Source organism: Hippichthys cyanospilos, chromosome 13 (genome assembly GCF_059441005.1).
Source record: "Hippichthys cyanospilos isolate Australia breed blue-spotted pipefish chromosome 13, RoL_Hcya_1.0, whole genome shotgun sequence".
NCBI lineage: Eukaryota > Metazoa > Chordata > Actinopteri > Syngnathiformes > Syngnathidae > Hippichthys > Hippichthys cyanospilos.
Window position 1 is genome coordinate 3022369 of NC_142381.1, and position 26900 is coordinate 3049268.

Below are 26900 nucleotides of genomic sequence, written 5' to 3' on the forward strand. Positions count from 1 at the left end.
CTTCAACTCCACAATTTACATCGCAATAATTTGCCAATTGTTAAAAAAAATTAAACAAAATGTGCATAAACTAAAATGTTTTGTAATGCTCGACGCTCCCTTAAGAGGGTGCTGTGGGAGGCAAAATAAAGGTAAACTCACAAGTTGTATTAGTCTCGTCCTTAGGGTGTCGCTGTTGTTCCACAATTCCTTTGCCTCTTGCTGTTCCTGAAAGCAAGACAAGAGCAAACACTTTTCAACAGGAAGCTGCAATTTTGTAATTTCCTGCATTACAAACCACAAGGACCTGGCACTTTCCTACGCACATGGAATTTTCCCACGAACATCTCCCCAAAGGGGGAAAAACATTCGGAAACTACATAATGTGAAAGATTTATAGGGTTAGTTATGGGCAAGAAAATTAGATAGTGTATGAGAAAAGTTTTTTTTTTTTTTTAATCAAGCTGGGCAGCATTATTCAGATCAATTTTTCATTTTCAATATTTACATTACAGTTCATTAAGTGTCCCAATGAATTTGGGACATTTGGCTGTCCCTTTTTTAACTTCACTTGATCAAATTCTAGCTTGATGAATTTACAATCGAGGTAATAATACAGTCAATACATTCACGTTAAACAATGAGTTAAAAAAAATCTTCAAAAAAAACAACTTTCACAAGCTAAATTTGTCAAAATTCCAGGAAAAAATGATCAAGTAAAAAATACTTGACTTTCATATATTCAATCATCTACCATCTCAACACAAAAAATTCATTTTTCAATATTGGTCTTTTTCAATATTCCGGCATTTTTTTTAATCCGTGTAGGGCAGAATCGAGTTCATTGACATCGCATTATCTGGATCATCATTCGGATATCGGGACATCATTCATCCCTTTGGATTCGATCGGCTCGCTGCCTCACAACCAATCCAAGCTTCCCAAACGTCTCACGAAGTTTGAGCACTTAATAATACTCCGCCTCTTCGGGGAGGTCGTCCACAGAGTCGGCTCCGACCTCCTCGTAATCCTTCTCCAGGGCGGCCATGTCTTCACGCGCCTCCGTGAACTCGCCTTCCTCCATGCCCTCACCCACGTACCAGTGCACGAAGGCGCGCTTGGCGTACATCAGGTCGAACTTGTGGTCCAGCCGGGCCCAGGCCTCGGCGATGGCGGTGGTGTTGCTGAGCATGCAGACGGCCCGCTGCACCTTGGCAAGGTCGCCTCCCGGCACGGTGGTGGGCGGCTGGTAGTTGATGCCCACCTTGAAGCCGGTGGGGCACCAGTCCACGAAATGGACGGTGCGTTTGTTCTTGATGCTGTTGATGGCGGCGTTGACGTCCTTCGGCACCACGTCGCCGCGGTACAGCAGGCAGCAGGCCATGTACTTTCCCAGGCGCGGGTCGCACTTCACCATCTGGTTGGCCGGTTCGAAGCACGAGTTGGTGATCTCGGCCACCGACAGCTGCTCGTGGTAGGCCTTCTCGGCCGAGATCACCGGGGCGTAAGTCGCCAACGGGAAGTGGATGCGAGGGTAGGGCACCAGGTTGGTTTGGAACTCCGTCAGATCCACGTTCAAAGCGCCCTCGAAGCGCAGGGAGGCGGTGATGGACGACACGATCTGGCTAATCAGCCGGTTCAGATTGGTGTACGTGGGACGCTCGATGTCCAGGTTCCGGTGGCATATGTCGTAGATGGCCTCGTTGTCCACCATGAAGGCGCAGTCCGAGTGCTCCAAAGTGGTGTGCGTGGTCAGGATGGAGTTGTAGGGCTCCACCACAGCGGTGGACACCCGAGGGGCGGGGTAGATGGAGAATTCCAACTTGGATTTCTTGCCGTAGTCGACGGAGAGACGCTCCATCAGCAGCGAGGTGAAACCTGAGCCGGTGCCGCCGCCGAAGCTGTGGAACACCAAGAAACCCTGCAGGCCGGAGCACAAGTCGGCCTGGCGATATATACAACACAAAAGTGATGTAACGGCTCCAAAGTTCTGACTTGGTTACGATATTGGAGATAAAAAAAAAAGAAAAAACGAATGCAGCAATAAAACTTCACAGGTTTCCAAAAGTAATACAATTTTGGATGGCGGGGTATCAAAATATCGTTGTAATGTCTAGCATACTGAGCACCTAAGTATGGCTGCAAGTAAATGATCATTTTAACCCATTCACTGCCAGTCGAGTAAAAACTTACTTTTGACGCCTATCACCATCAATGGCAGTGAATGAGTTAGGTTTTCAAAGAACGCTTTATTTTTCAACATATATGCCACTGCCGTATAGTGATCAGTAGAATCACAATAAAAAATAACTTTCGACGCCGATAGTCGTCAATGGCAGTGAACGAGGTAACAACTGTCGACCTGTCAATGTTTGTCTTGTTTATTACAGGTTCTGACATGCCCCCTTTGAACTATTTTTTCAGTCAGCTTACTCCTAACCAGCAAAGCAAACAGGAATATTTTGACGTAGATGTCAGATTTATTCAACTTAAACTCCGCACCCAGGCAATGACACCGGTACCTTCCAGAAAGCTGCTCACCAGTTTGCGTATCCTGTCAGCGACCAGGTCGATGATCTCTCTGCCGATGGTGTAGTGTCCCCGGGCGTAATTGTTGGCCGCGTCCTCCTTTCCGTTGATCAGCTGATTCGGATGGAAGAGCTTACGATAGGTCCCGGTGCGCACTTCGTCTATTGAAAATATCATTGTGAGTGGCTAGCACATTAGCTGCAGGGATCAGCGGCGCAATTACCGATGACGGTGGGCTCCAGGTCCACAAACACCGCCCTGGGGACGTGCTTTCCTGACCCGGTCTCGGTGAAGAAGGTGTTGGAGGAACGGTCGCCTCCGAAGGCCTTTTCGGGGGGCATCTGGCCGTCCGGATGGATTCCGTGTTCCAGGCAGTACAGCTCCCAGCAGGCATTGCCAATCTGGACGCCTGCCTGCCCCACGTGGATGGAGATACATTCACGCTAAAGGAGGAAGACAAATCTTTAGACAAGTCCTGAAGAACAAACTATTTTTTTAGACTTTTTTCAAGGGAAGGGGAAGCTTCCAATGGGTATTTAGTGACCTAATCCATCGCTACACTGATTCAGTGCCAGCTATTTTCAAACCATTCTGTAACTTAATATATAATTAAAAAAAAAAGTAAATGAGAACCTGGGATTGAATGTCTGGAATGTAAATCAATTTAGGGGATTAAATTGGTTCATAAATCTGTCAAGACAAAATAATGCGCAAAAATAAATAAGCGCTATGACTATGACTAGATTAAGACTGCAAGGCATGTTCCTCAACTGCTATGAAGAGCAACTTTGCAGATTACACTAGGGAGGTGAAATTTCACCCAGATGCTCATACATATACATGCAAATTAACTACTATGAAAGTGACCAAAAACAAAATTCCAGATTGAAATACACCAGCCAGGAACAGTGTTGATTTACTTAGGCTCATAAAGTCCATCTTTTCTGGTCTGATACTGCCCTGCATCGTAATTCACTATTTATGGTTCGTAATTCATTTGAAATATGAAATTTTTTAGCATTTTTTTTCTCTTCACATGACTGAACTTGAACCAATTTGCTTAAAATCACGGTGTGTAACTAAACTTCAACTTTTGGAGTACAGCCTAAGCAAGTCTAATAACGTTAATGCTGTGGTTTAAAAACAACACCAAAACAAAAGCCTTGATCACACTCACCATGTTTCCTGAAGCAAAAGTATGTGAGGGTTGAGATGAAAAGCCAGCAGCAACAGTCCTAACTGTCACAGGTGTTTAGCTTTAAGAAGTAAGATTTGGGGGGTTTTGTTTGTTTTTGAAACTTTTTTTTTTTTAGAAAAAAACGTGCCAATTGGTTGAGTAGTTGTTGTGAGTCCTTTTCTTAGCAGGCCAATCAAAGAGGTCTATTTGTCAGGAGCATGCTCACTGGCGTCCTCTGATTGTATACCTCCACACTTTTTTGCTGCAATTTAATTCACACATCCATTACAGTGTCACATCACAAGAGCAGGTGAAGAAAATATTTGACTATGAACAATTTGCTGTTGTGGATTGTGTCACTTGACTACAACCTCCGCCAAGGACTTCCATGTTTAAAATGAAAATGTAAGGAGACATATTTTTTCCATTTTTTAAGAGTCCAAAAAGTGCAGACGTTCAAACCCAGGTACTCACATTTCTATGCAATTGAATAATTGATTATTTAAGGTAGTTAAGTTATTACAATAATTAATTACTTTATATTAGGGCTGCCCGATGTGGCCCAAATTATCTTAAACAAATAAATCCAATCATCTGCAAAATATTCAGAAAATGGATGCCATAATTAAGTAAACTATTGTGCAAAAAGAAAAAAAAAATTGGACCTGGGATTGAACGTCTGTCTGGAATCTTCAAAAAAAGTAAAAATATGTCTTTGGGAGTGAATTGTTAATATGGTCATTGCAAGTATCTAGTGATGATGAATAAAATATGGTTGCAAGCTACCAAGTTTCTATTGCCTTGGCGGAGGTCTGCTCTCTTGTCACTGCCTATTTCAAAGCTTGTATCTCCAAATTTTACTCAAGAAATTAAAAACAAAACAAAAAAAAACATTTTTGCAGGGTTTATTTAGGTTTTATGCAAAACATGTAAACAAGCTTCCTCCAATCTTCAACATTTGGGGGTTTGTGTTAAATACAATATTAGCATCCATGAACCAAAATAAATAAATAAATTGGATTGCTATGAGGCTTTTGGTCAATTTCCAATTGATAATAGCCAAAACGTTTCCTATTTGTTTAATAGCTGTTTTTACTTTTTCTTCGTTTCCAAACGATTAGATTTATTTTATCCAACAAGGGAGATCTTTGTTATGGAGAAAAAAAAAATGTTTTGGTATGAAAGCATCCCAAATTTGGAGATACGTGCTTTTCATTGGCTAGTGACTTGATCCCTAGGATGTTTATGCATAATAAACCAGGTTATATTATTGATAATGGCAACTTTACCTGTCATGAAACGTTGCTTGTGGCCTACAAAAACAAAATGGCCGAATAAGTGAATCATAAGGAGTGATGACATTTTTCATGGTTAACGGGAAAAAAAAAAAACCTACCGAACGTGGACTCCTGCATTCACCGTGCATCGGGGCAGGTAAGCTTCTGCTAAAACAACTTAAAAACATTCTTAAAATAATGGACGTTCCTTGTGGGTACATTATCTTTAAACCAGAGCGGGAAATACTCGCCATTGGAGTCGCATGACAAGGAGCTTGTGACGTAATTTTAAAACGCCTACGTTTTCTGACGTCATTCCAACTCGCTTATTGTTTCGTTTTGATACAAAGTTACTCCTGTGTGACGCAATTCCTACAGATATCAGCGCCGAACGGCAGTAAATGCCGACTTTTTGGACTGGAAAACGCCACTAAACAAATGAGGTAGTACGTCAACGTTAGATGACCAACCCGGAAGTTACGCATGCTGAGTTCAGGGACATTATGGAAAAATCAGCTTCCACTGCAAGAAAGCCCGGTACTTTCAAACGCATCGAAAATGGGCCGTTGAAAAAATTCTCCGGGCCACGGATGACCAAGCAGTTCCTAAAGGATCACTGCAAACAAAACAGGCTCTATTGCACACCCTATTTAAACGACACACTCTACTTACACTATAAGGGATTCTCCACCATCGAGAACTTGGAGGAGTACACTGGGCTCAAGTGTCTGTGGCTGGAGAGCAATGGGTTACAGCGCATCGAGAACCTGGATGCGCAGATCAACATGCGCTGTTTGTTCCTGCAGCAGAACCTGATCCACAAGCTGGAAAACCTAGCACCCATGCAGAAGCTGTGCTCCCTGAATGTTTCCAACAATTACATCAACACTATTGAGAACCTCTCCTGCCTCCCTCAACTCAGCACGCTACAGATCGCCCACAACAAGCTGGAGGTGGTCCACGACATCCAGCACCTAAGTGAATGCCTGGCACTCACGGTTCTGGACCTGTCCCACAATCTGCTCCACGAGCCAGCAATTCTCCCGGTCCTGGAGGCCATGCCGGAATTGCGGGTCCTGAATTTGATGGGCAACAAGGTGGTGACCCAGATTCCCAATTATAGGAAGACGCTAATCGTCCGCCTTAGGCAGCTCACCTTCCTGGATGACCGTCCCGTGTTTCCCAGGGACCGGGCCTGTGCTGAAGCCTGGGCACTGGGTGGTCTTGAATTGGAACGTAAGGAGAGAGAACAATGGGACAGCCAAGACCGGAAGAAAATCCAAGAGAGTTTGGATGCTCTGGCTTTGATTAAAAAGAAAGCACAGCGGAAACGACGCCTTCAAGAAGCGGCCAGAGGTGAGTTTGTATCTTCATCTCAAAAAATTTTATTGGTCCAGATTTTACCACATATTTGCCTTTTCTTAGATGATTTTGAAGCGTGCATCACCTCCAAAACCTCTGAGGAATCTGCTCCTGAGAACATTCAAAGCTTTGTGCAGGACACATTGAGTGCCCACCATGACTTTCTCCAAAGTCAAATTACTCAGTGCCATGAAAACCAGGATGATAAGAAATCAAAGTTGGAGCAGCTTGAAGTGATGGTGGCCAAGATGGACGATAAGATGTCTGAAAAAGATGATAAACAGCCCCCAGAAGGAGAAACAGATTTGCTCCTTGCTGATGGAGCGCAAAGAAAATCTATAAGAATTATAAACCATGATGACCAGGAGAATCAGCTTCCTTTGGTCACCATAGATGCTTCTGAGGAAGCGTATGATTCAAGTCCACTGGAGCCTGGACCGGTAGATGCACACCTGCTACAAATTGATGACCTTCCTGTTCTTGAGGATGTGCAACTACCTGCAAAGAACATCCAAAGCTTTGTGCAGTACACAGTAAGGGCCAATGATGACTTTTTCCAAGCTCAAACAATATCGCTAACCGATGAAAACCACAAAAAAGATGAAGGCTTCAAATCCGAAAAGCTTAATGAAGGTTTAGAAGTTGAGAGTAAACATAATCTGTCAGAGGTAGACAAAGAAGATGCTCAACAGGGTGATGGTGTGAAGCATCAGGTTCTTGTTGATGAAGAAGGAAGAAAAGCTATCACAATTTTAAACCCTGAGGAACAGCTTCTTTCGGCAACGTTGGATTTCCCTGAAGAGCTACAAGGTCCCGGTTCCCTGGAGAATGCAGTGTTGCCACATTGTGACACTCCCGAGGATTGGGAACCGGAGACTAAGAAGATGCATAGCCTTGTGACTGACACAAAGGATGCCCCTGAGGAATACCTGTATAGTCAATCCATTCCGCAACTTGATGAAAACCTGGAAAAAGATGAAGATTCCAAATCAGTGAAGCGTGATGTCGACCCGGAGACCAAAGAAATGTCTGAGGAAGTGCAACCCAATGAAGATGCTTGCCAGGTGGGCAGAGATGAGAATCAGGTTCTTTATGATCAAGCAGGAAATAGGCATACAACAGTTGTAAATACTGAGCACCATGATATCCGGCTTCCTTTGGAAGTAGAGTCTCCTCAAGTTCTTCTAAGTCCCAGTTCACTGAGGATGGGGTTGCAGGATTCAGATTTGGAACGTATTACTAATCATCATAATGACGATGCCAAATCACCTGCTGACAATGTCGATAGACCTCTGCAAGACACACTGGAGACCATACAGAAGTCTGAAGAACAGAAACAAGCGCAGGTGGATATAGTGGAGGATCAGGTTCTTGCACATGAAGCTGAAAGAGAGTCCTCTACAATTGTGAATCCTGAGCCCCAGATGAACCAGCTTCCTTTGGTGCTAGAGTCTCCAGAAGAACTACAACATCCCAGTCTACAAGGGACTGGAATGCAGGATGCAAAGCTGTGCACTGAAATTGTGGAACTCACTGCTGAGAACATCCAAGGACTTGTGCAGGACTCACCAGAAGCCAATGTGTATTTTCACCCTAATCAAACAATGCAGGGATCTGATGAATATCAGAAGCAATACAAGGCCTCAAAATCAGAGCAGCCTGAAGAAGAATTGGAAACATCTGAAGAATATGAAAAACAGGCTCAACGGTGTGATGAAGAGGAGAATCAATTTCCTGACCACAAAACAGAAAGTGAACCTAAAAGTGTTAACACTAAACTGCAGGAACATGAACTTCCTTCAGTGAAAGCAGATCCTTTTCAAGAGCTGCCTGACTCAGTACTGCAACATGATGATCTTCCTGCTCTTGAGGACGTCAAACCACCGACTGAGAACAAAGAGGACCATGAAAGCTTTGTTCAAAGTCAAACAACACAGTTGTCTGATGAATATCAAGATGAAGACATCAAATCAGAGCATCTTGATAACACATTCCAGGCTGGAACTGAGGAGAATGTGTCTGAAGTACAAGCCCAGCAGGCTGTTGGAGCAAAAGATGTTTTTGGTGGAGAGGCTTTAATAGAACCTACATCATTTGTCAACAATGACCAACAGAAGACACCACTTCCTTCTTCTGAAGGGCCAAAAGATCTATCTCCAGAGGAGACCACACTATCAGATGCAGTGTTGCTGCACACTGATGGTCATCCTAATTTTAAGGATGTGGCTGGAACAGTTGAAAACATCCAAAGGTTTGTGCAGGACACACAGCAGGCGCATGATACGATCCTCCAAAAAGAAATAACACTGAAATATACGGAACACCTGGAAAATATTGACGTCTCCAAGTCCGACCAGCTTGAGAAGGGACTGGGGGTCAGGAATGAAGAAATCATGCTTGAAGAGGAGAAAGACGCTTCCTTAAATGTCGAACCTAATAAAGAGTCATTCAAGGCCCAAGTGGAGGATGTCTTACTAGAAATGTATGATTGTCCTAAGCTCGAGAATATGGAACCACTTAATGTGAACATCCATAGCAATGAGTTTCTTCAAAGTCAAAACACTCAGCGATCTGGTGAAAACCAGAAAAATTCGAGCGGACAATTGGAGGCCAAGACTGAAGAGAACATATCAGAGGAAGATGAAAAACAGGCTCAGCAAATGGATATAGAGTGTGATCTTGTTCTTGCTGAGAACGAAGGGAAACACCTTCACCAACCAGAACACCAGGGTAACCGTCTTTCTACGGTCTGGATAGAATCTTCTGAGGACTCGCAGGATGCAGAGCCACTGTGCATTGATGATGTTCTACTCGAGGATATAGAACCTCCCGATGAAACCATTGAAAGTTTTGTGACGGAAAAACTGGTAAAGGTCCAAGAGGAGTTTCATCCAATACAGACAACATTTGAGTCCTTTAAAAAACAAGAAAACAATGAAGACCCTGAAGCCAAACTATTAGATGAAGGTACGGAGGCCAGTTTAGACCCTGATGGAGAAGTGGATCAGGTTCTTTCCTATCAAGTGGGAAGACAACCTACAAAAATGGTTAACTCCCTGCATTGGGAAAGCCGGCCTCTTTCAGTGATGGTAGGTTTCTTTGAAGAACCACAATGTCTCCATAAGCTCGGGGCCGAACTAGAGAAAGAACCACAAGTACTCGATACTTTAGGGGCTGAACCAGAGGACACTGTGTCGCTTTGCATTGATGACATTCTTCTTGAAGATTTGGAACCATCTGCTGAGAATATCCATAGCCTCAGGTACACATTGGAAGTCCATGAAGAATTTCTCCAAAGTCAAACAAAACCATGTGCCAATAAAAACCAGGAAGAAGAAGTACGCAAATCAGAGTACAATAATGGATTGGCGGTTGCGGTTAAATATATGATTTCTGGGGAAGAGGAAGGAGAAGCCCAACACGGGGAAATCCGAGAAAACCAATTTCCTTTAGTGATGGTAGATTCTGAAAAACCAAAGAGCCAAAGTCTTCAGGGGACTGCACTGGAAATTGTAGCAACGCAGCAACTTGATGATCATCCTGATCTTGAGTTTGTTGGAATGTCCTCTCAACAGGCGTTCAGAGCAAAAACGAAAGTCCTATCAGGAGATGGTCGTGAAGAGGAATCGGTTTGGAGCGACATCCTCTCCTTTGACCCAGATAAAAAATCATTGTTTTCAATGAGCGGCTACAAGTCACCAGAACCACTTCACGATTCATCACTGTTGTACCCAAACGATGATGTGAATCCTCTGGTTTTGGAAGTGGAAGAAAATTCCAACATCACCCAATTGTCTCCTCAAGCCCGCTGTTTGATTGTGGAGCTGGATTGATGTCATCATAGTTCCTGACACTTTAATTTCAAAGATAGAAAAGTTCATACCCAGAACATGCCAGTCAGTCACACAAAGAAACGTTTTAAGCTTTTCACAATGAAAACTAAGTGAAATGAGTACTTACGATTAAAAACCAGTTGGTTGTTTCAATGAAAACGAAAGTGCTGTCATTTGTCAAAAACTGCTTCAGTATCGTGACCTACAGGAGTGTTGGAGTTCTTGAGATTGATCTTGATCTTAAGACGAGTACTTTTTAAGGGCCTTTGTCTTTGATTCGAAGGCCTTTTTACTCGGTCTTCCCTCCCTCGGTCTTCCCCTTGGTTTCAGTATCATGACCTACAGGAGTGTTGGAGTTCTTGAGATTGATCTTGATCTTAAGACTAGTACTTTTTAAGGGCCTTTGTCTTTGAATCGAAGGCCTTTTTACTCGGTCTTGCCTCCCTCGGTCCTCCCCTTGGTCTAAATACTCGATTTTGATACTGTCTTATCTCCGTCTGTCAAGTCTTGGTATTGTCTCAGCCTGGATACCTCCAGTCTTGATCATTTATTGGTCTCAGGTGGTGTCACTCCAACGGCACCTCCAAAAGTCTTGGTCTTGTCTCTGCCGCCACACTGTGGTGATAAGGATTTGGTTTTGGTTGGTTTGTTGATGATACTTTCTCCAAAAATCTTGAACCTGTACTTTCTCAACCTCCAAAATTCTTGGTCTTGTCCCAGTTTTGATAAAGTCATGATAAAGTCTTGGTCTTGGGGGGTTTGGCGATGATTAGAACACTACCTCTGAAAACCTTGGTCTTGTCTCGGTCTCAACCTCCAAACATCTCAGTTTTGTCTCTGTCAAATCTCCACAAGTCTTGGCTTTGTCTTGCGGTTTTGTCTCGATCTCGACCTCCAAATGTCTTGGGTTTTAGTCTCGATAATTCATGATATTATCTTGGTTGTTGAGTTCTTGACCGCATCTTCAAACATCAGAAAGCATTCGCTCCGTGTACAAAGACAATAGCTTTGGAACGTAAATAAAATCAATCCATCTTGAATCAAATGTAGCTTCATTTTCATATCGACCTACATCTCTACATCGGGGTGTTACATATCACAGCTGGAACTAATCCTTTGCTTGAAAACGGCCCCCCACCTAATATAAACATTAAAATGCAAAATTAACCATTCATATATTTTAACCATCCCTACCAGTAGCTTAAACGAGCTGTCGTAAAAGAACGAGTGGCGCCAAATGACTCCCTCTGCCCGCCCCGCCTCACCTGCCCCCTCCCGGGTCCAAAAGATACTATCCCTTTTCACCTCTCTGGTGTGCGCTCCGTGGAATGACTTTCATGCTTGGCTGGAGTCCAATTTTATCTCTGGGAGTTGTTGCTAGGCGACAGGCAGGGACATCCTTATTGCTTGTGTGATGGGACCCATACAGCATCACTACAGATGTGTTACTTATTATCAGCATCAACGTGACTCATACGGGTCGGATGGCTAAATAGGTCCTTACAAAGATAGACGTCAAATATCTAGGCGCTGGAGACACTTTATTAGACATTTTAAAGGTTCGTTCACTGCCATTGACGGCTATAGACGTCTATGATCTAGGCTTGAGGTAAGTGAACAGAAATGTCCTGCATCTGCAGACAGGAGGCTTTTATCAAAGTTTCCTTTGAAATAATTCACATTTGGAGTTGACCAATATTCTATTGTCAGCTTATTCAATTAGCATGCAGAATAACAGCAAAATGCTGATTCAGCGTATTTGCTTTAAACTCGGGGCTTCATCACTTGACTCGAATCTTCTACCCGTTGAACCTTACTGGGTTCATATTAACATTGTTCAATTTATAATTTAGGATGAGATGATGAGTTTGCAATAAAACAAAAAACACTTTTTGTCATATTTACTCAAATAAGACATCCTTGTCTTATATTTGACTAGGAATAAAACACTACTGTCATAACAAAATTTTAGCTATATTAAATTCCAGAGCAAAACAATGTAAAATGTAGGCATTTTAAAGCTTATAAGCATAACACAATATATAAAAAGGAACACATTTAAATGTTTTGGTTTGTTTCTGAATTATTATGCTTCATTTCTGTTTGCTCAAATGTATCATTGAGTCCAGGCGCTCTCTCTCGGCTTATCTATTATCTCTCGTTTATTCTGAGACACTCAACCAAAAATAAACGCGGACAGCAGGGATCTTGTTTTTCCTCCCGTCCTCTTCTTGGAAAAAGAGACTTTAATTTCCTGCAAATACCACTTTGGTCATACTATAGAGATAAACAGGCCCCATGATGTGATTTATTCATTTAAACATTAGCGTCTTCAAGTTTTTAACCACCATTTGCACTTTATTTTCAGAGTTGATGAACTCTATATGCCATCATTACCCAATAACGCTGGATTTATTTTATTTTATTATTTTTTGTGGATGGAGGGGGTAAAGTCTTCCACTGTATGGCCTATGCTTAATTTCTATTGTTTTTATAATGCCATTTGGAAGTTTAACAGCAGCAGCAGCAGCCCGCAAAAATGGTAAAAGGTCCTTTAGAGATACAAATATGTCCTTATGTCGTCCTATTTTGTATTTGTGTTTCTTAAATAAACATCTGACCGTTTTAATGATAAAATCCGATGGTTGTTACGTCCATATGATGCAAACATGATATCGTATTGCATTTATGATTTGCTTGCTACTTACATTTTTTAATTGAATGATTATTTCTGTATAGCATATTTAATCTCAACGACTATTTTTTAATCGGGTTTGTTTATTTGCATGCGCATCCAGTTGGGCTTCCGTAGTTACTTTAGCTGTTAAGGTAAGGTACGTGGAAAAGAGCTGTTACTTTGTTTTTGTTTTGTTATTTATGTGATTACGGGATTGAGTAATTTATGTTACTTATAGGTTCAATATTCTGAATAGAGGACCTATTATTTAGATATCGAGGTCTTTCGTGTCAATTTCCGGGGCGAATTCTTATCAATTGATACGAGATCACCGCCAAGGAAGCATTCGTTTCATCATCAAAATTCGAATATTTTGCGCGTTTAGAGAGAAGATATGCGGATAAGGACTAAAAAAAAAACAAAAAAACAAAAGACAAATTTGTCACCTGCAGGTTAGTTTTTCTTTTCTTTACTTTTCTTGTTTGTTTTTTAATTTCACCCGTGCACTGTCTCACTTTAGCCGCTAGGTGACGGTTTTTCCCATTAATGGGTTACAGTTAAGAAGTTTTAAACAAAATCTAAAAGAAGTGTTTCTCTTGAAAAGCTTTGTATTAAACAATGTAACATTGCGCTAAATTCAACTCGGATTTTTATAATATTGAATAGTGTTCATGTTTGAAAAGATATATACATACAGATTGCCATGTTGTATGCTAATTGGAGCAGGTCTTTAGATCTCATTGTATGCTGTTTTGTCATCCGCAGGATGAAATAAATTCTGGAATCCATTCAATTGAACGTCTTCAAGGAACCCCACGCCCACACCATTTACATATGCTTTCATATGACAGGTAAGCAGAGCTTCATTGTTTTATATTGAGTTGACTTGTAATTTAGCTTTCAAAAATTCATAACTACGTATTTTTGTACATATTTTTCATTTAAACATTTTTTCTGTAACTCACACAAGATACTAACAGCACCTCAGTTGTAAAATTTCAAACCACTCTCCTGTAAAAGGACAACAGCGGAAAGCCTTGCATACCGTTTCAAATGCTGAAAAATAATGCATAATATTCCTCCTTTAAAAGCCTCCTCTCCCTTCATCAGACTTTATTGTGCACTCAAGTCAGCCAGCTAAGGCATATTATACGTTCATGTAAGATACACATCACGTAAGTGGCTGAGCTAACCGGATTATACGGGGCCCGGCATGCGCTGCGCTAATGGAGATGGCTGCCTGAGGGGAATAACACGGCTAGCTTGCAACGCTAGCCCTCCGTGTGCTCGCTGAAGCCAATCCCAGTCGCACTTAGTCGTCATCCATATTTAATGGTGGGGCTGAGAATGGTGATGTGTGTTGCTTTGCTTTGCGTGCAACAAAAGTCGTAATGTTGCGATAACAAAAGTAATGGAACCTAGTTAAAAAAATAGAAACTTTCATGGCTAAAGAGGTTCAACTGTTTTTTTTTCTCTTCCTGTTATAAGAATGAGGCATTTTTTGCAAGAACAAAAATCTTTATGATAAATGTTTTGTTGTGGGCAAAAGTGTGGAAAATAGAGAGTTTTAATTTTCCAAGTTAATCTTCATAAAGCTGTATTGCCTTGAGATATGAGTGCCTTGACATACAGTTTTTGGAGATAAAGTATGAGGTGTCAGTTGAACGATTATTTGTCTTAAAAAAAAATAGAAATGCATGCACTTTGGTTGCAAAAGCAGTAATTTTGCTTATTTGTTAGTTTCTTTGCAAATTAATAAATACTTCTATACTATAATCGATGTTAAAATAATATAATAAATGATAAAAAGTAAAAAATAGCAATACAATATTTATATTATCATAATAAATCATCAAAATTTGATTCATGAGATTGTTGCACTGAATATTACGCATTGTAAACCTGAAAAATTTGGTTGTGGGTTTAGAAATCACATTTTCAATGTTTCATAGTCAAAAGGTGTGCAGAAGAACTGAAAACAGTGAGCATGGTTTTATTTTTTTAATGGGGAAATGAAAATTACAAATTATAACGAACCCTAACCCCCCATAAAACTTTCAACAGCATTGCCAAAAATTCAAGAATAAAAATATTGCAATGTGCATGCCAGGCCACTAGTTGGCGATATCTGTTATTATTTTTCTAACCGTAAATTAACTTCCACTAGTTTGCCGTCTAAAAGAGTCAACACTGGATTGGGTATGTTTTTTCTGAAGCTCAACCTCCTCTAAAAATAACAACTAATAGATCAGCCACGTAGTTGCATGAATCATTATAAAAATGCAGCATTTTTCCGTTGGCAGCTATTTTTAGACAGGACCATGTTAACAGCGGCTACTATTTTTAGGCATGGACCGTACTAACAGTTGAGTAAGAATTCACTGCGGACCAATAAAAGGACAAATACTTCATCAGTTTATTATTTCTCTAGTGAGTTCATATGTTTGTTATTCTGCACAGCAGCATACAGCCCAAAAAAGAGATGTGATCAAATATAAATAACAACAGTGTTTTCATCATCATCATCATCACTTCTCCATTTAATCCAAACGTCAACAATACAACAACCACAATGTATATTTGCCTAAAACATACGGGCATTAGTATATACACAACAACACTCTCGCTAACGCTCTCTCCCCTCGTGTTAAATGCGACAGAAATACAATTATGTAATACAAAGATCCAAAATACTATCAAAAACCCTTATTATAAATGGCACTCTATCAATAAACTGCCTTAGACTTGTTTTTTTCTTTTAAGTACAAAAATCGGGTTGAGGTAGCGCCCTCTTGTGGTCACTCTTTGTTCAAATACCGGCATTGCACACACGCACGCACACATGCCAGCCTTAACCGTTGATTCCTTTGGTAAACTGTCAATACAAGCGTCGTCCCGCATACATTCGCAACAGTTTTGCATGATTATTGTTTATTTGGGAACTCCGTGTGGTTGACATTCATTTGCTTGTCTCCAAGTGGGAAGAAGAAGCGCTAAATCCAGTGTGTCGATGCCCTTATTTGGCAATGTAAACAAAAATGAAGGCGTTTGGCTTGGAAAAAATTTGAGGGGAAAAATATTCCTGGGAAGAAAAGAACAGCAGCTCCCTTAAACAGAGGACACATTGTGTCCCACTCTGGCCCGCCTCTTTGCGGACCCGCTGTCAACTTTTGTGGGTTCAAAAGACTCCTGACTGGACACATTCTTTTGTTCAACCCTCCTGTTACCTTTGTTTTCTCAGGAGCAGCAGTAATGTCCGTGGGTCAATTTGACCCAGGGGTGTTTTTTTTTTTGTGACTAATCCAAATTTGTCAGAAATGATAAGAAAACAAAAGGCATTTTGCTCAAATTCTAAAATGAAAAATTTACATCATAAAGTTCCATCGGGTCATTCCGACCCATGGTACAAATATATGAATATAATCGTTTTTGTCAAGAAGTTTCATATGGGTCAATTCGACTCAGTCCGTGTTCACCCATACCTGAAATGGAATCCTAAAAATACATCTCAATAAACATTTTGTAAATACCAACTCCTAGGGAAAATCTGTTTTCAATGAGAAGTTTAACAAGGGTCATTTTGACCCAGGGTGTGTTTAGTGATCAAACAGGTCAGAAACTGAAGAAAATATTGATAAACATGTCATTATTAACTCTATGACTATAGATTTCATCGCAAGCATGAGACATGAACCGTCTTCATCAGGGCGTTTCATGTGGGTCAATTTGACCCAGGACATGTTTAATTATCTAAAATAATCCAAAACTGAATTTAAAATGAATTCCCAATCAACATGCTTTACTAAATTGACAACTTTCTTTGCAAAATGAACTAAACCATTTAAATGAGATCAAGCAAACTAAGTTTCATATGGGTCATTTTGACCCGAGCATCGTTTCAGGACATGTCTGAAAAACAGGGGGAACATTTTTATCCTACATCATTTAGATGTCAGTATTACTTTTGTGATGATCCATGTCGTTTGACCATATGGTGAAATTAAGCATTTTCATTAAACCAGGAAAGAAGTTTCATATGGGTCATTTTGACCCAAGCCTTGTCTGCATGTCCAAACAGTCATTGCTTAAATCTAAATATTAACTTTGTTAATCAAAAATAGCTTATATGGGGCCAATTTCATCTGGGCCATGTTTTATAATCCAAAGGTATCCAAACAGGGGAAAAAAACAAAAACAAAACATGTAAATCTTAACTCATCACCTAACCTTTTCATTGCAAATATTTAAACATTTCTCAAGTTTCATCTGGGTCAAGTTGACCCGCAACATAACAGGAGGGTTTTTAATGGCCAACATAACTTTGGTTTTCTAAACGACAACAACAAAAGAGGTCAGCTTTGCTGCCAGATATACAAAAATACTCATTATAGAAACATGACATTCAAATTCCCACTAACCAAAATACTCATTTTTTTTTTGTCCATCTCTCTGTATGATTACTGTACATTGGTGTATTTATATACACACACGTTAGCTCATCAAAGGCTATACACTAGGAAAGAAAAAAATAAATCCAATGTACAAGGTGTCTATGAGTGAATAAAACTATAAAAATAGATCTGGATACATTGGGGGTGTCCAAAGTGCGGCACAGGGGCTGATGTGCGGCTGAATATTTCTTTTGTGGGCCCGTTGCAGTAAAATAAAAGAATATAAAAGTCGTTCCAAAATCTACAACTTTTGACTAATAAAACTAGTGTTACAAAAGCGATTTAGGACCACACCAAAAAATGAAAAATATACAAAAATAACCTAAAATGGTGGGAAAAAGGCTCAAGAATAAAAATGAACTCTTAATGACGCCCAGTGTTAATACGACAATGTAGCTTGAGGATAAAGTAGAAATGTATAGTTGTTAAAGGATAAACACATGACAAATTAGATTTAGGACCCATTAAAAAAATGTATATAATAAAAAAATGTGGATTAAAATGATAATTTCTAATTATTTAGGGCCACCCACCGATGTAAAAAAACAAAACAAAACAAACAATACTAATACAAATGTGTGTGTAAACAACTGATTAAGAAAATGAATAAAATACTTTTCAAAGTATAAAGAAATAGCTGATAATGAGGACCACAGTAAAAGTAGGAAAAAAGTTGTATTTGCCTTGTCGCCTATACCATAAAACATCCGGGATATTTAAAAAACTACATTGAACTGCTTCAGATTTTTCAACCTAGTGTACATAAATATGAGAAAAAAATGTATTTTGTTGGACACCCCTGCATGAATAGTCAAGGTGTATGGGATCAAAGATAAAAGCAACAGTAATTTTCAAAATGTTCAGTGCAATTCTTCATACTTTAGAGTGGTCGTACCCCCCCCCCCCCCCCCCCCCCCCCCGCCTATCATTTCTCATTTTAGAATATTTTCATCCGCTTACCCCCCACAGCCCGGCCGCCCTTGAGCGGCCTCTGCGGGGGCTGCTCCTTGGACAGCGGGCAGTACTTGATGGTGTGCGCGTTGTCGCCATTGGCGCTGCACAGCGGGCAGGTGTACGCCCGCAGGATGGGGCAGAGCACCCGGCCGTCGGGCGTCTTGAGCACGTGCGAGCCGTACACCTCCTCGGGGGCGCCGTTGTTCCGGCAGAAGACGCAGATTTTGGGCTCCAGCTTGGCGCGCGCCGCCGCCGGCTTGCCGCGGGTCCTCATGCGCTCGAAGCCGGGGAAGCAGCCGTGCGCCTCGCGCTCGGGCAGCTGGCTCTGGAAGGGGCTGAGGATGGAGAAGCGCTCCTTGAGTTCCGCCACGCAGCCCGGCGGCGGGGGCGTGCCGGGCGGGCAGCCCAGGCAGCAGCAGCAGCCGCCGCCGCCGCCGCCTTCCGGCGCCCCGCCCTCGCAGGCGCACTCGGGCGCGTCGTCCAGCCCCAGCGTAGCCTTGAGGGACTCGGTGATGGAGTTGGGGCTCATGTGGGGCATGCTCAGCTTGGGGTTCTTGGTCACCAGCGTGGTCAGGCCCAGGTAGTCGTTCCAGAAATTGAAGGTGTAGTCGTAGGGCCCCCGGGCGCTCAAGTAGTTGTGGTTGAGAAAATCCATGCTGGCCGGGAAAGGAGAAGAATAAATTCCTCCCGGACGGTGCGGTGGCTCCGGTGCGGTGGTCTCATCTGAGCTCGCGGCTCTCGCGCCGGTCCTTATAAGGAAGGGGGGAGGGGCTTCCTTGGAACCGCGTCGCGGATGGCCGCCGCTTCTTTCTCCTCGCCGCACAAACATTTGGTCTTCGTGTATCATTATCATACTCGACTGGAGGCGGGGGGAGGAGCCGAAAGGCGCAGAAAGAGTTTATGCCGTATGGATGAATACAGCTAGATGCCGAGTAACTTGGAACATAAACGTGGACGCGAAACACTGTGGCCCCGAAGCCGTGTTGGTTTCCTTCTTGAAAGTTACGTTAAAAAACAAAAAACAAGGCACGTCGGTGGCAGAAACCGTATGTGCGTGTTCCCGTGCGTGTGTGTGTGTGTGTGTGTGTGAGAGAGAGCGAGTAAAGGGGGAAGAGATGTTTTGTAGCTTTGGAGCAAGAGAAAACCACAGAATGGAGTTTAAAACATGTCAAAAGTTTGGAAACACATAGTCATGATGGAGTGTCCATCTTGGGTTGTTTGTTCGAACGTAAATTGTTCATTATGTTTATTATTAAAGGGCTGGACTTATAACGATTCTTTGAGGATGATGTTGATTTTTGGCAGAAAAATATACTTATTACATACGTACATATATATTAGTTTCCGGACGCTCTTTCCGGTCTTGCATTGTGTGCCATTACTATTATTATTAGAAATATTATTATTATCTTACACTTCACGAGAGTGATCCATAATATAAACCGGTCATTCTACAGCGATTCCTGCAAATTTAATTGAAGTTTTTCTAACAGAAAAGAGTATTATATTTCTTTTCAAGTTAAGAGCAAATTAATTGGAACATTAATTTACTCCTAAATTTTGTGCTAGTGTCTCCTTTGCAAAACAATCTCGTGATGCAATTTTCCGGCAGATGAGCCAGGAATAAAAAAGATGATGTAGATACCGCGCCACTTGTAGTTTTTAGTTACATAAAGTTGTACGGCACTCCTTTGTAAGTCTCTTTTTTCAGTATCCAAAAATGCTTGGCTGAAAGAACATTTCTCAGGGGGCACTCTGAAAAATTGTTGACAACCACTGATGCAAACAATTCATGCTGGGCAGCTTTCAACAGGGGGCAGCAGAGTGCAATCCCCCGCGAATGTAAACAAAGAGGGTGCAAGACTTCTTAACGCGGGCAAAGGGGAAACCAAGCTTCCCCGGCAGAGATTTTTTTTTTTTTAACTCTTTAAACAGTGTCCATCAGAAATGAGAATTAATATGAGAATTAATATCTCAAGACATTGTTTTTTTGACATGTGCGGGTTTACAGGGTCAAATGTATTACGTTTGCATTGTTTATAGGCTTTAATTTTTTTTCATCGCTCCGGAACTTTCTTACCATGCAATCCATCGGCCACGTCAGGTGTAATCAGGCCACTTTTTCTGCCGTGGAATGTTAAAATCCTCTCCCCCCCCAAAATAAAGATAAAGTCGAGTGACTGGTGTTCTAATTAAAACTCCCAGGAAGGAACTCGCTGACTTCTCATATGCGGCTGCCGGTGATCTAATAAGACACGCAAGCACGCTTCATTGGACTTTCTCCCTGTGAAGTATTGACTCCTCATTGGATTCTCATTCGCGCTCAGATGGGGCCCAAATTTTATGATGAAACATTAATATTGCATGTTTCTTTAGTGTGTGCCCGCACGTGCGTGGAAGCGTGCAAGTCGATTCCCGCCTTGGCTCTATCTGAAATATTCATGACTCGCATTATTCCTGTAATTGTGGAGACTAAGAGGGATTAATAATACTCGTAAAATAATTCTCTGGGCTGTCCCCCGGAGCTTCCGTCAGTCACAGTATTGGAATGAGGAAGCAGCATGGAATGGTGCATCATTTTGAGGAATTTATGCAGTATGATAATACCCATTTATTCATGAATTCACCTTTTTGCTTTTTTTCTCTAAAAAAAATATATATATAAATAAATATATACAGCCATTTTCACCTATTTCAGTTTTCTTTTGTGTACTTTAGAGACCCCCTTAAAACGCCACATGATGAAGCCAAATTTATGTCCCAACTGATGCAGATTTTCCTGTGCACGAGAGGATAACATTCATGTTTGTTCCACTGATTAATTGAAAAGAATATACAATGAATATAGTAACAGGTCCCATAACGCATACAGCAATTAAGAACTACAGGTTCAAACTATGGCGCGCGGGCCGTTTGTGGACCCTCGTTCACATTTTAAAAGAATTGAATTGAGTGCCATTTTTGTCTCTCTGTGCCCTGCAATTGGCTGGCAACCAGTTCCAATTCCAACCTAGGTCAGCTGGGATAGGCGCCAGAAAGCCTTTGACCCTTGTGAGAAGCGGCACTAGAAAATGGATGGATGGATGGATGGATGGATGAATGTCATTTATTGTCATTGTACAACAAAATAAAGATAAAAAGATACACCAAATAAGTGAAAAAACATAAATTAATTGGCCTCCAGCACAGACAAAAAAATGAAACACGATACATTTATTTTATATACTCCAAATATGGAAATATACAAGTCAAGTTTATTTGTATAGTTCTGAACCACAGCATTCTCAAAGCATGTGAAAAGGAAGTCATACAGAACATCATAAATAAACAACAGCATCCCCTGAACAAAGATCCCAGAAGGGGAGGAAAAAACTCCAAAAAATCATTTGGGGAAAATAAGAAACCTTCACAAGGGCCCACAGGTGGGAGGAGCCTCCTTTTCTGGCTAAACTAGTTGCACTAGATCCCGAGTGCTAAAAATAACACATTGTGCCATATTAGGCAGTAACAACTATTTAAAACTAGCAGCAATGTCTCTCTTCATCAGACTAATGGAAAAAGAGAATTGTTCGTATTTCCAAATGATTTTTTTTTTCAATCTACATTTTAAATGGCAACGTAAGATGGTTGCCAGTTGTTGTTGGTCACTTCACATTAAAGTCCGTGACCTATCCCTACCTATGCTAATCGATGCTAACCAAATCGGCGCCTATTGCATCTCAACGGCATTTCAAATTCATGTTAACAACTTCCTTGAGCAGTACAAATGACGTGCAAGTCTTTTACACGTGAATAATGTTCACGTCTCCAATCTTGTGTGTGTCCATGTTTATATTCCGGGGAGCTCCAAAGACTGATTTGTTCTGCCCAGTCTGCCTCGTTTCTCTCTCCATAATAGTCCGTTTGTGCAAATAAAGGCCTCCCCCGCTATTGGCTTATTGACACTGACACATCTCTCCGACTCTGTTTAAGCTAATAATAATCGAAACCTCGGAACCGCGCACATTCGCACACACACACAAAAAAAAAAACTCCACGTTGATGCATTTTTCATGATTTCCCTCCATCTCCGTGTTTACAGAGGGCATTATTGATCACTCCGACAATACATAATGGGGTTTCAGTATTGCTTGAAAAATCTATTTGGCTATATTGATTACTGTAATGAAGATGAATGCTGAATAAAGACCCCCTGTGCTTTTGGCTGCCGCCTGCTAGCATTTGTAATGCTATTAAGTTCACACATACATGCCTATTTTGTTCCAATAAATCTGATTTGCATTTGCAGGCATTCCGAGTACTGTTTTGGCACAGAAAAATTTGTATGAAGACAAAAGCAACCATCACATGCCCTGGAAATTCTAGCAAATCACATTCACTTAGTATTGAAGTATGAAAGAGGATTAGGGAGAGAAGAAGAAAAAAAAAGGTCAGGATACTTATGATTAAGTCAGAATTCTGACTTTATCCTCAGAATTCGCAATATAAAATCAAAATTCTCACTTAAAAGGTCGTAAATATTTAAATGTTTTCCACAATGTAATACGGGCATATAAATTACATTTGGCACATTTGCGATTTAATTTTTTGATTAAATATGAGTTTTATGGTCCCGATGTTTCTAACCAGGAAGTAAAACGGCTCATTTGCAGAGATCGCACCTTACTCTGTGGTTGCCCCACCCCCTTCATGGGCTCATCCTCACAAGGCTCGCGGATGAATACAGAGCCAAAAACATGCGTTTTCCTGACATTAGAATGCAAAATGGCGTCAATACTCCACTCCCACTAACACGCGTTCCTCCTATCAGTCCCCATAGAAACCCAGTATTCATAACAATAGTTCCGCCTGCAGGTGAATTATTTGCTACTGATGCTAATTGTCCATATATTATGAACAAACATTTAGCCACTTTTCTACAGTAAAACGTTATCGCTAATAAACGAAACGTTGCCGCTTACTTGGCTGACCCGGTGCAAAATCTCTTCTGCTCAGCTCCGGAGCCAAAACGAAACTAAAAGACGTGGCTAAAGTCAGAGTGTATTTTCTCTTGTACAAGTAGTAGGGGGAAGCGTTGGGGATGTACGAATTACTCCTGTCGTCAGAAGCGCTCATCAAGCTGTTTTCATCTGAGAGCGCAGAATAAGTGAGAAATTGTTCGATATGCATCAAGGAAGGAACATAATATTTTTCAAGCGTTAAGGGTGGGAAATCAACTTTGGAACATGGCTAAAAACTCCAAAGGTTAGCTTTACTGGCCCTGTGTCCTCTTTCGAGCTTTCCTGATTTTAAATCGGTCACAAATACATTCAGCACATAAAACTGGGCTGTGGCATCCCCCAGGGGTCAACACTTGAACCAGCACCGTTTGAGCATTAAATGCTGCCATTGCATGTTTTCTTTTGTGAGTACTGTACTTCTTTTTTTTTTTTTTTACAATATTTAAGGGGATTTACACAGGATAACATTTTTCAGTTTTTCTTTTTTACACAGCGTTGACAGTCCAAAATAATTGACCTAAAAATAGAAAAATTATACGTGTATCTGTCATATTCGTCTCGAGAATAAAAGGAATACTATATTGTGTGTTTTTTTTCCAACCTATATGCTTTCATTTGATGTATTTCCATTTTGGGTGTTGGAGCTTCTAGCGTGCGCTTTAACTTGAGCTCTGTTTGTCATTATGCAAATGAGCAAGGACGCAGGAAATTAAATCAGATTTGATTAACCGCCGTAGGGGATTTGATCTCGCCGGTCCAAGCGCCCCTAAATCGCGCCTCCTCTCGGACTTTATAAGGCTTTAAAAGCTTAAAAGGTGCGCAGGCTTGACATTAACGGCGTCTGTACATTTTCGATTATGCGGCGGTCTCCCCAGAGGAGCTGCACTTAATGGGAATTATTTCCATATCAGTGAAAAGCACCGCACATCCAATTGATGCATTCTTCCGGCGCCATCCAGCAAATATCTAATTGCTGAATTTTCTTTTGTTCCCCGGCCCGACAGGCGGGACAAAAATGAGCTCTTCGTAATTGCGCGTAAACTCCGACGAGGCTATTGTTGTGCGTGTGGCACGCTAGATAACTGGCGATTACACCCAATGTTATTCGAGAAGCGTGACGGCATTGAAACGATTAAAGCGTGTCAGTCAAGCAGGGAGCTCAATGCGGTTTTAATACTGCAAACAAAGAGCATCTGCAGAACACATTGCCTTTTATGTATATGCATGAGGGGTGTATGGCAAAAAAAAAAAGTACATACTTTAATTGGTTTTAAGGTCATGGTTGGGTTTACATGCCAGAAGAATAAAGCAATGGCTCCCTGGAGTTTAGTGAACAGTTTGTTGTTTCATTTGCAATAAAGCATATCTATATTCTTATGAATCAATCGATATCAAGCCTCCTGAGGCCAACTCGCAGACACATATTCTTTATCCTCTGCAACGACCGATTTGACTGCAGTTTATTAGGTCACGTACAGTCGTTGTTACGGCTTTTTTAACTGAATAAATGTCAGTGGGTGACCGTTGAGAAGGTTTCTTGAGACCTTTACAACACTTTACTGTCATCAAAAAGTGAATATATACGACGTATACCATAGGTTAAGCTCTAAATACTTTTCTGAGTCTAGTTTGAATCATGCCTCCTACATCTTCTCGTTTTTCTGCCGCCGTGATGTGACAAAAGCCGGAAATTTGGAGGGGAATTTTTTTAACGATGTGTTAGCGCCCTCTGTTGGTGAAGCTTTGAGGCTTCTTCGGCTCCTGTATTTATGTCAAAATCTCCAACATTGCTCCTATTTAATTCTTCGGTGCGGCATGTGGAAAAATTTGATTTCTCTATGGTGAAGTCCGCTCTTTAGCTATTTTCACTTCCGGTAGCCCTAGCGGTGGAAGGAGGAGTGTAAGGATAACTCAAGCTTAAGTAACACGGAAAATAATAATATACAAATTAATTACAATGATATTACAAATCATATTAACAATGGAAATATGAATTTGGACATAAACTAATTTCGCATTGCTTCCTGACCCCAAATTTCTTACATTCCACTTACTGATATTATTACTGTGAGTTCTGAATAAATTTTATTGCGTACTACTTTTCCTATTTTTACAAAAAATATTTTTGCATCAATTGGATGATTGGTAGAATAATTCAGTGGTTCTCAACCCTTTTTCAACGGCGCACCAATCTCAAATATTTTTTTCGCTGGAAAATTTGTGTCACAATGACAATGTGCATCCATGTAAAACAACAAAATAAAACCATACAACATTGAACAAAGCGGTCACTATAACACTATTAAGCAATAACAAACTTGAGAAATATACAGTGTTTATATATTTGTGACTTGATGGATTAATTTGCTCTTAATTTGAAAACACAAATGTACTCTTCCTGTCATCAACATCCAACATTTGCATATGCAGTCATACTTGGGCATTAAATTTGTTTTAAGTTGCATTAAAGACAGCATTAAAAAGACTTACATTTGATTTGCCGATACCCTGTTAAAAAAAAACCCTGTTAAAATCTCATGTATTCCCTGAAGTGCCTTCATATATCACCGGGTTACATGCACCCCCATTTGAGAACCGAAAAATTGACTAAAAATATTTGGTGGTCCCAAGCCTAGCAGAAAATATTCATGAGAGTATGGGAAAGATAAACAATTGTGGGATGGCCATAAAACTCTGACATATTCATGACTAACCGAATAAATATGTGGTCGCAGCAGATTTTCATCCATAAGTGCGGGAACTACTGTAAATGAAAGTCCTCCTCTCTGAAAAAATGTTTATAGCTCGAATGACAAAGACGTTATCGGGCTTTGGAATCGGGGCGCAAACAGAGCGCGGTATTAATTGACTAGCTGCCATCTGCGGGCAGCAAGAATAGAAAGTCATATTTAATACCTTGATTAAAATCTAATCCCCTCCACGCGCAGTCAGAGATGAAAGTCATTCCTGTGTAATGGAGACTATTAATATTTAGATATAGAAAGGAAACCAGATCCCCGATTCGCAATCAGCCCCGGGATGGTAAATGATATTTAAGGCGGCTATGCAAATCAGTTGGACCGGTCTCAAAATGACGTTTGTCATCTCGGATTCCTCCCTGGCTGTAATTGAAACCCTTATTATGACTTGAGGGTGTTCTTTGTAGCAAAGCCAGCAGATTGAACACATCTGTGCACTTTATACGGCTCGGGGTTTTATATCGAACCTTCTAAAAGGTTTACAGCGCTTGGCAAAGTTTTGCATCAGTCACTACTGGGGGCTGCTTTTTTCTGTGTGTTTTAACTGCTTGCACTGTAGGGACAGATATGCAATTTAGGACATCTGTGTCAAAGAAGAAAATACTGTCATTCTCCAAATATGACTCCCTTTTTATTCCAAAAATGGAGGTCAAAAGTATGGGTGCGTCCCACGAATGGCAACTTAATATATATTTTTTTTTGATTCGATGCCATTGAAGAAAGATAAGCTGAGTTTTGATGCACAGATGCGCATTTTTATATTGACCGTAGTCCTACTTACAAAAATTACTGTACCGTTAAGAACTAGAGGGTGGACGTATGTTGGCTGTTAGCAGCCAGTGCCTGTTGCAGCTAATAGCAGCTATAAAAGAATAAAAGAAGCGAGCAGACTGAACCACCGT

General features: G+C 41.0%; 4 protein-coding genes across 9 annotated transcripts in view; 2 read left to right on the plus strand and 2 right to left on the minus strand.

Annotated features, from left to right (window-relative positions):
- Nucleotides 1-452: 452 nt before the first annotated feature.
- Nucleotides 453-5480, minus strand: LOC148413446 (tubulin alpha-1C chain-like). 2 transcript variants are annotated; one of them, XM_088430937.1, is made up of 6 exons: nucleotides 5082-5480; nucleotides 4975-4998; nucleotides 3686-3947; nucleotides 2732-2951; nucleotides 2521-2669; nucleotides 453-1924 (listed from the first exon to the last, which is right to left on the minus strand). In XM_088430937.1, exons 3-6 carry the CDS (start codon nucleotides 3686-3688, stop codon nucleotides 947-949), a joined length of 1350 nt encoding a protein of 449 aa, XP_088287063.1. In that variant the 5' UTR covers nucleotides 3689-3947; nucleotides 4975-4998; nucleotides 5082-5480; the 3' UTR covers nucleotides 453-946. The 2 variants fall into 2 exon arrangements, with proteins under 2 accessions (XP_088287063.1, XP_088287064.1); XM_088430938.1 differs by lacking the exon at nucleotides 3686-3947.
- LOC148413447 (cathepsin Z-like) overlaps nucleotides 5035-26900 on the plus strand; it is a 71276-nt gene continuing 49410 nt past the window's right edge. For 2 of the 5 annotated variants that reach the window (XM_088430943.1, XM_088430945.1), the window contains exons 1-2: nucleotides 5035-5119; nucleotides 13600-13685. Coding sequence is in view for 3 of the 5 variants with exons in the window: in XM_088430945.1 (XP_088287071.1) it covers nucleotides 13679-13685 (7 nt within the window). In the remaining 2 variants the exon portion in view is untranslated. Of the gene's footprint in view, nucleotides 5120-12958; nucleotides 12987-13163; nucleotides 13287-13599; nucleotides 13686-26900 lie in introns of those variants that run through there. The other 3 variants (XM_088430942.1, XM_088430944.1, XM_088430947.1) reach the window with 2 other exon arrangements.
- On the plus strand, nucleotides 5466-10271 carry LOC148413448 (uncharacterized). The gene is made up of 2 exons (XM_088430928.1): nucleotides 5466-6318; nucleotides 6388-10271. Exons 1-2 carry the CDS (start codon nucleotides 5466-5468, stop codon nucleotides 10155-10157), a joined length of 4623 nt encoding a protein of 1540 aa, XP_088287054.1. The 3' UTR covers nucleotides 10158-10271.
- On the minus strand, nucleotides 18198-18957 carry nanos1 (nanos homolog 1). Its single transcript, XM_088432088.1, has one exon. It carries the CDS (start codon nucleotides 18892-18894, stop codon nucleotides 18223-18225), a length of 672 nt encoding a protein of 223 aa, XP_088288214.1. The 5' UTR covers nucleotides 18895-18957; the 3' UTR covers nucleotides 18198-18222.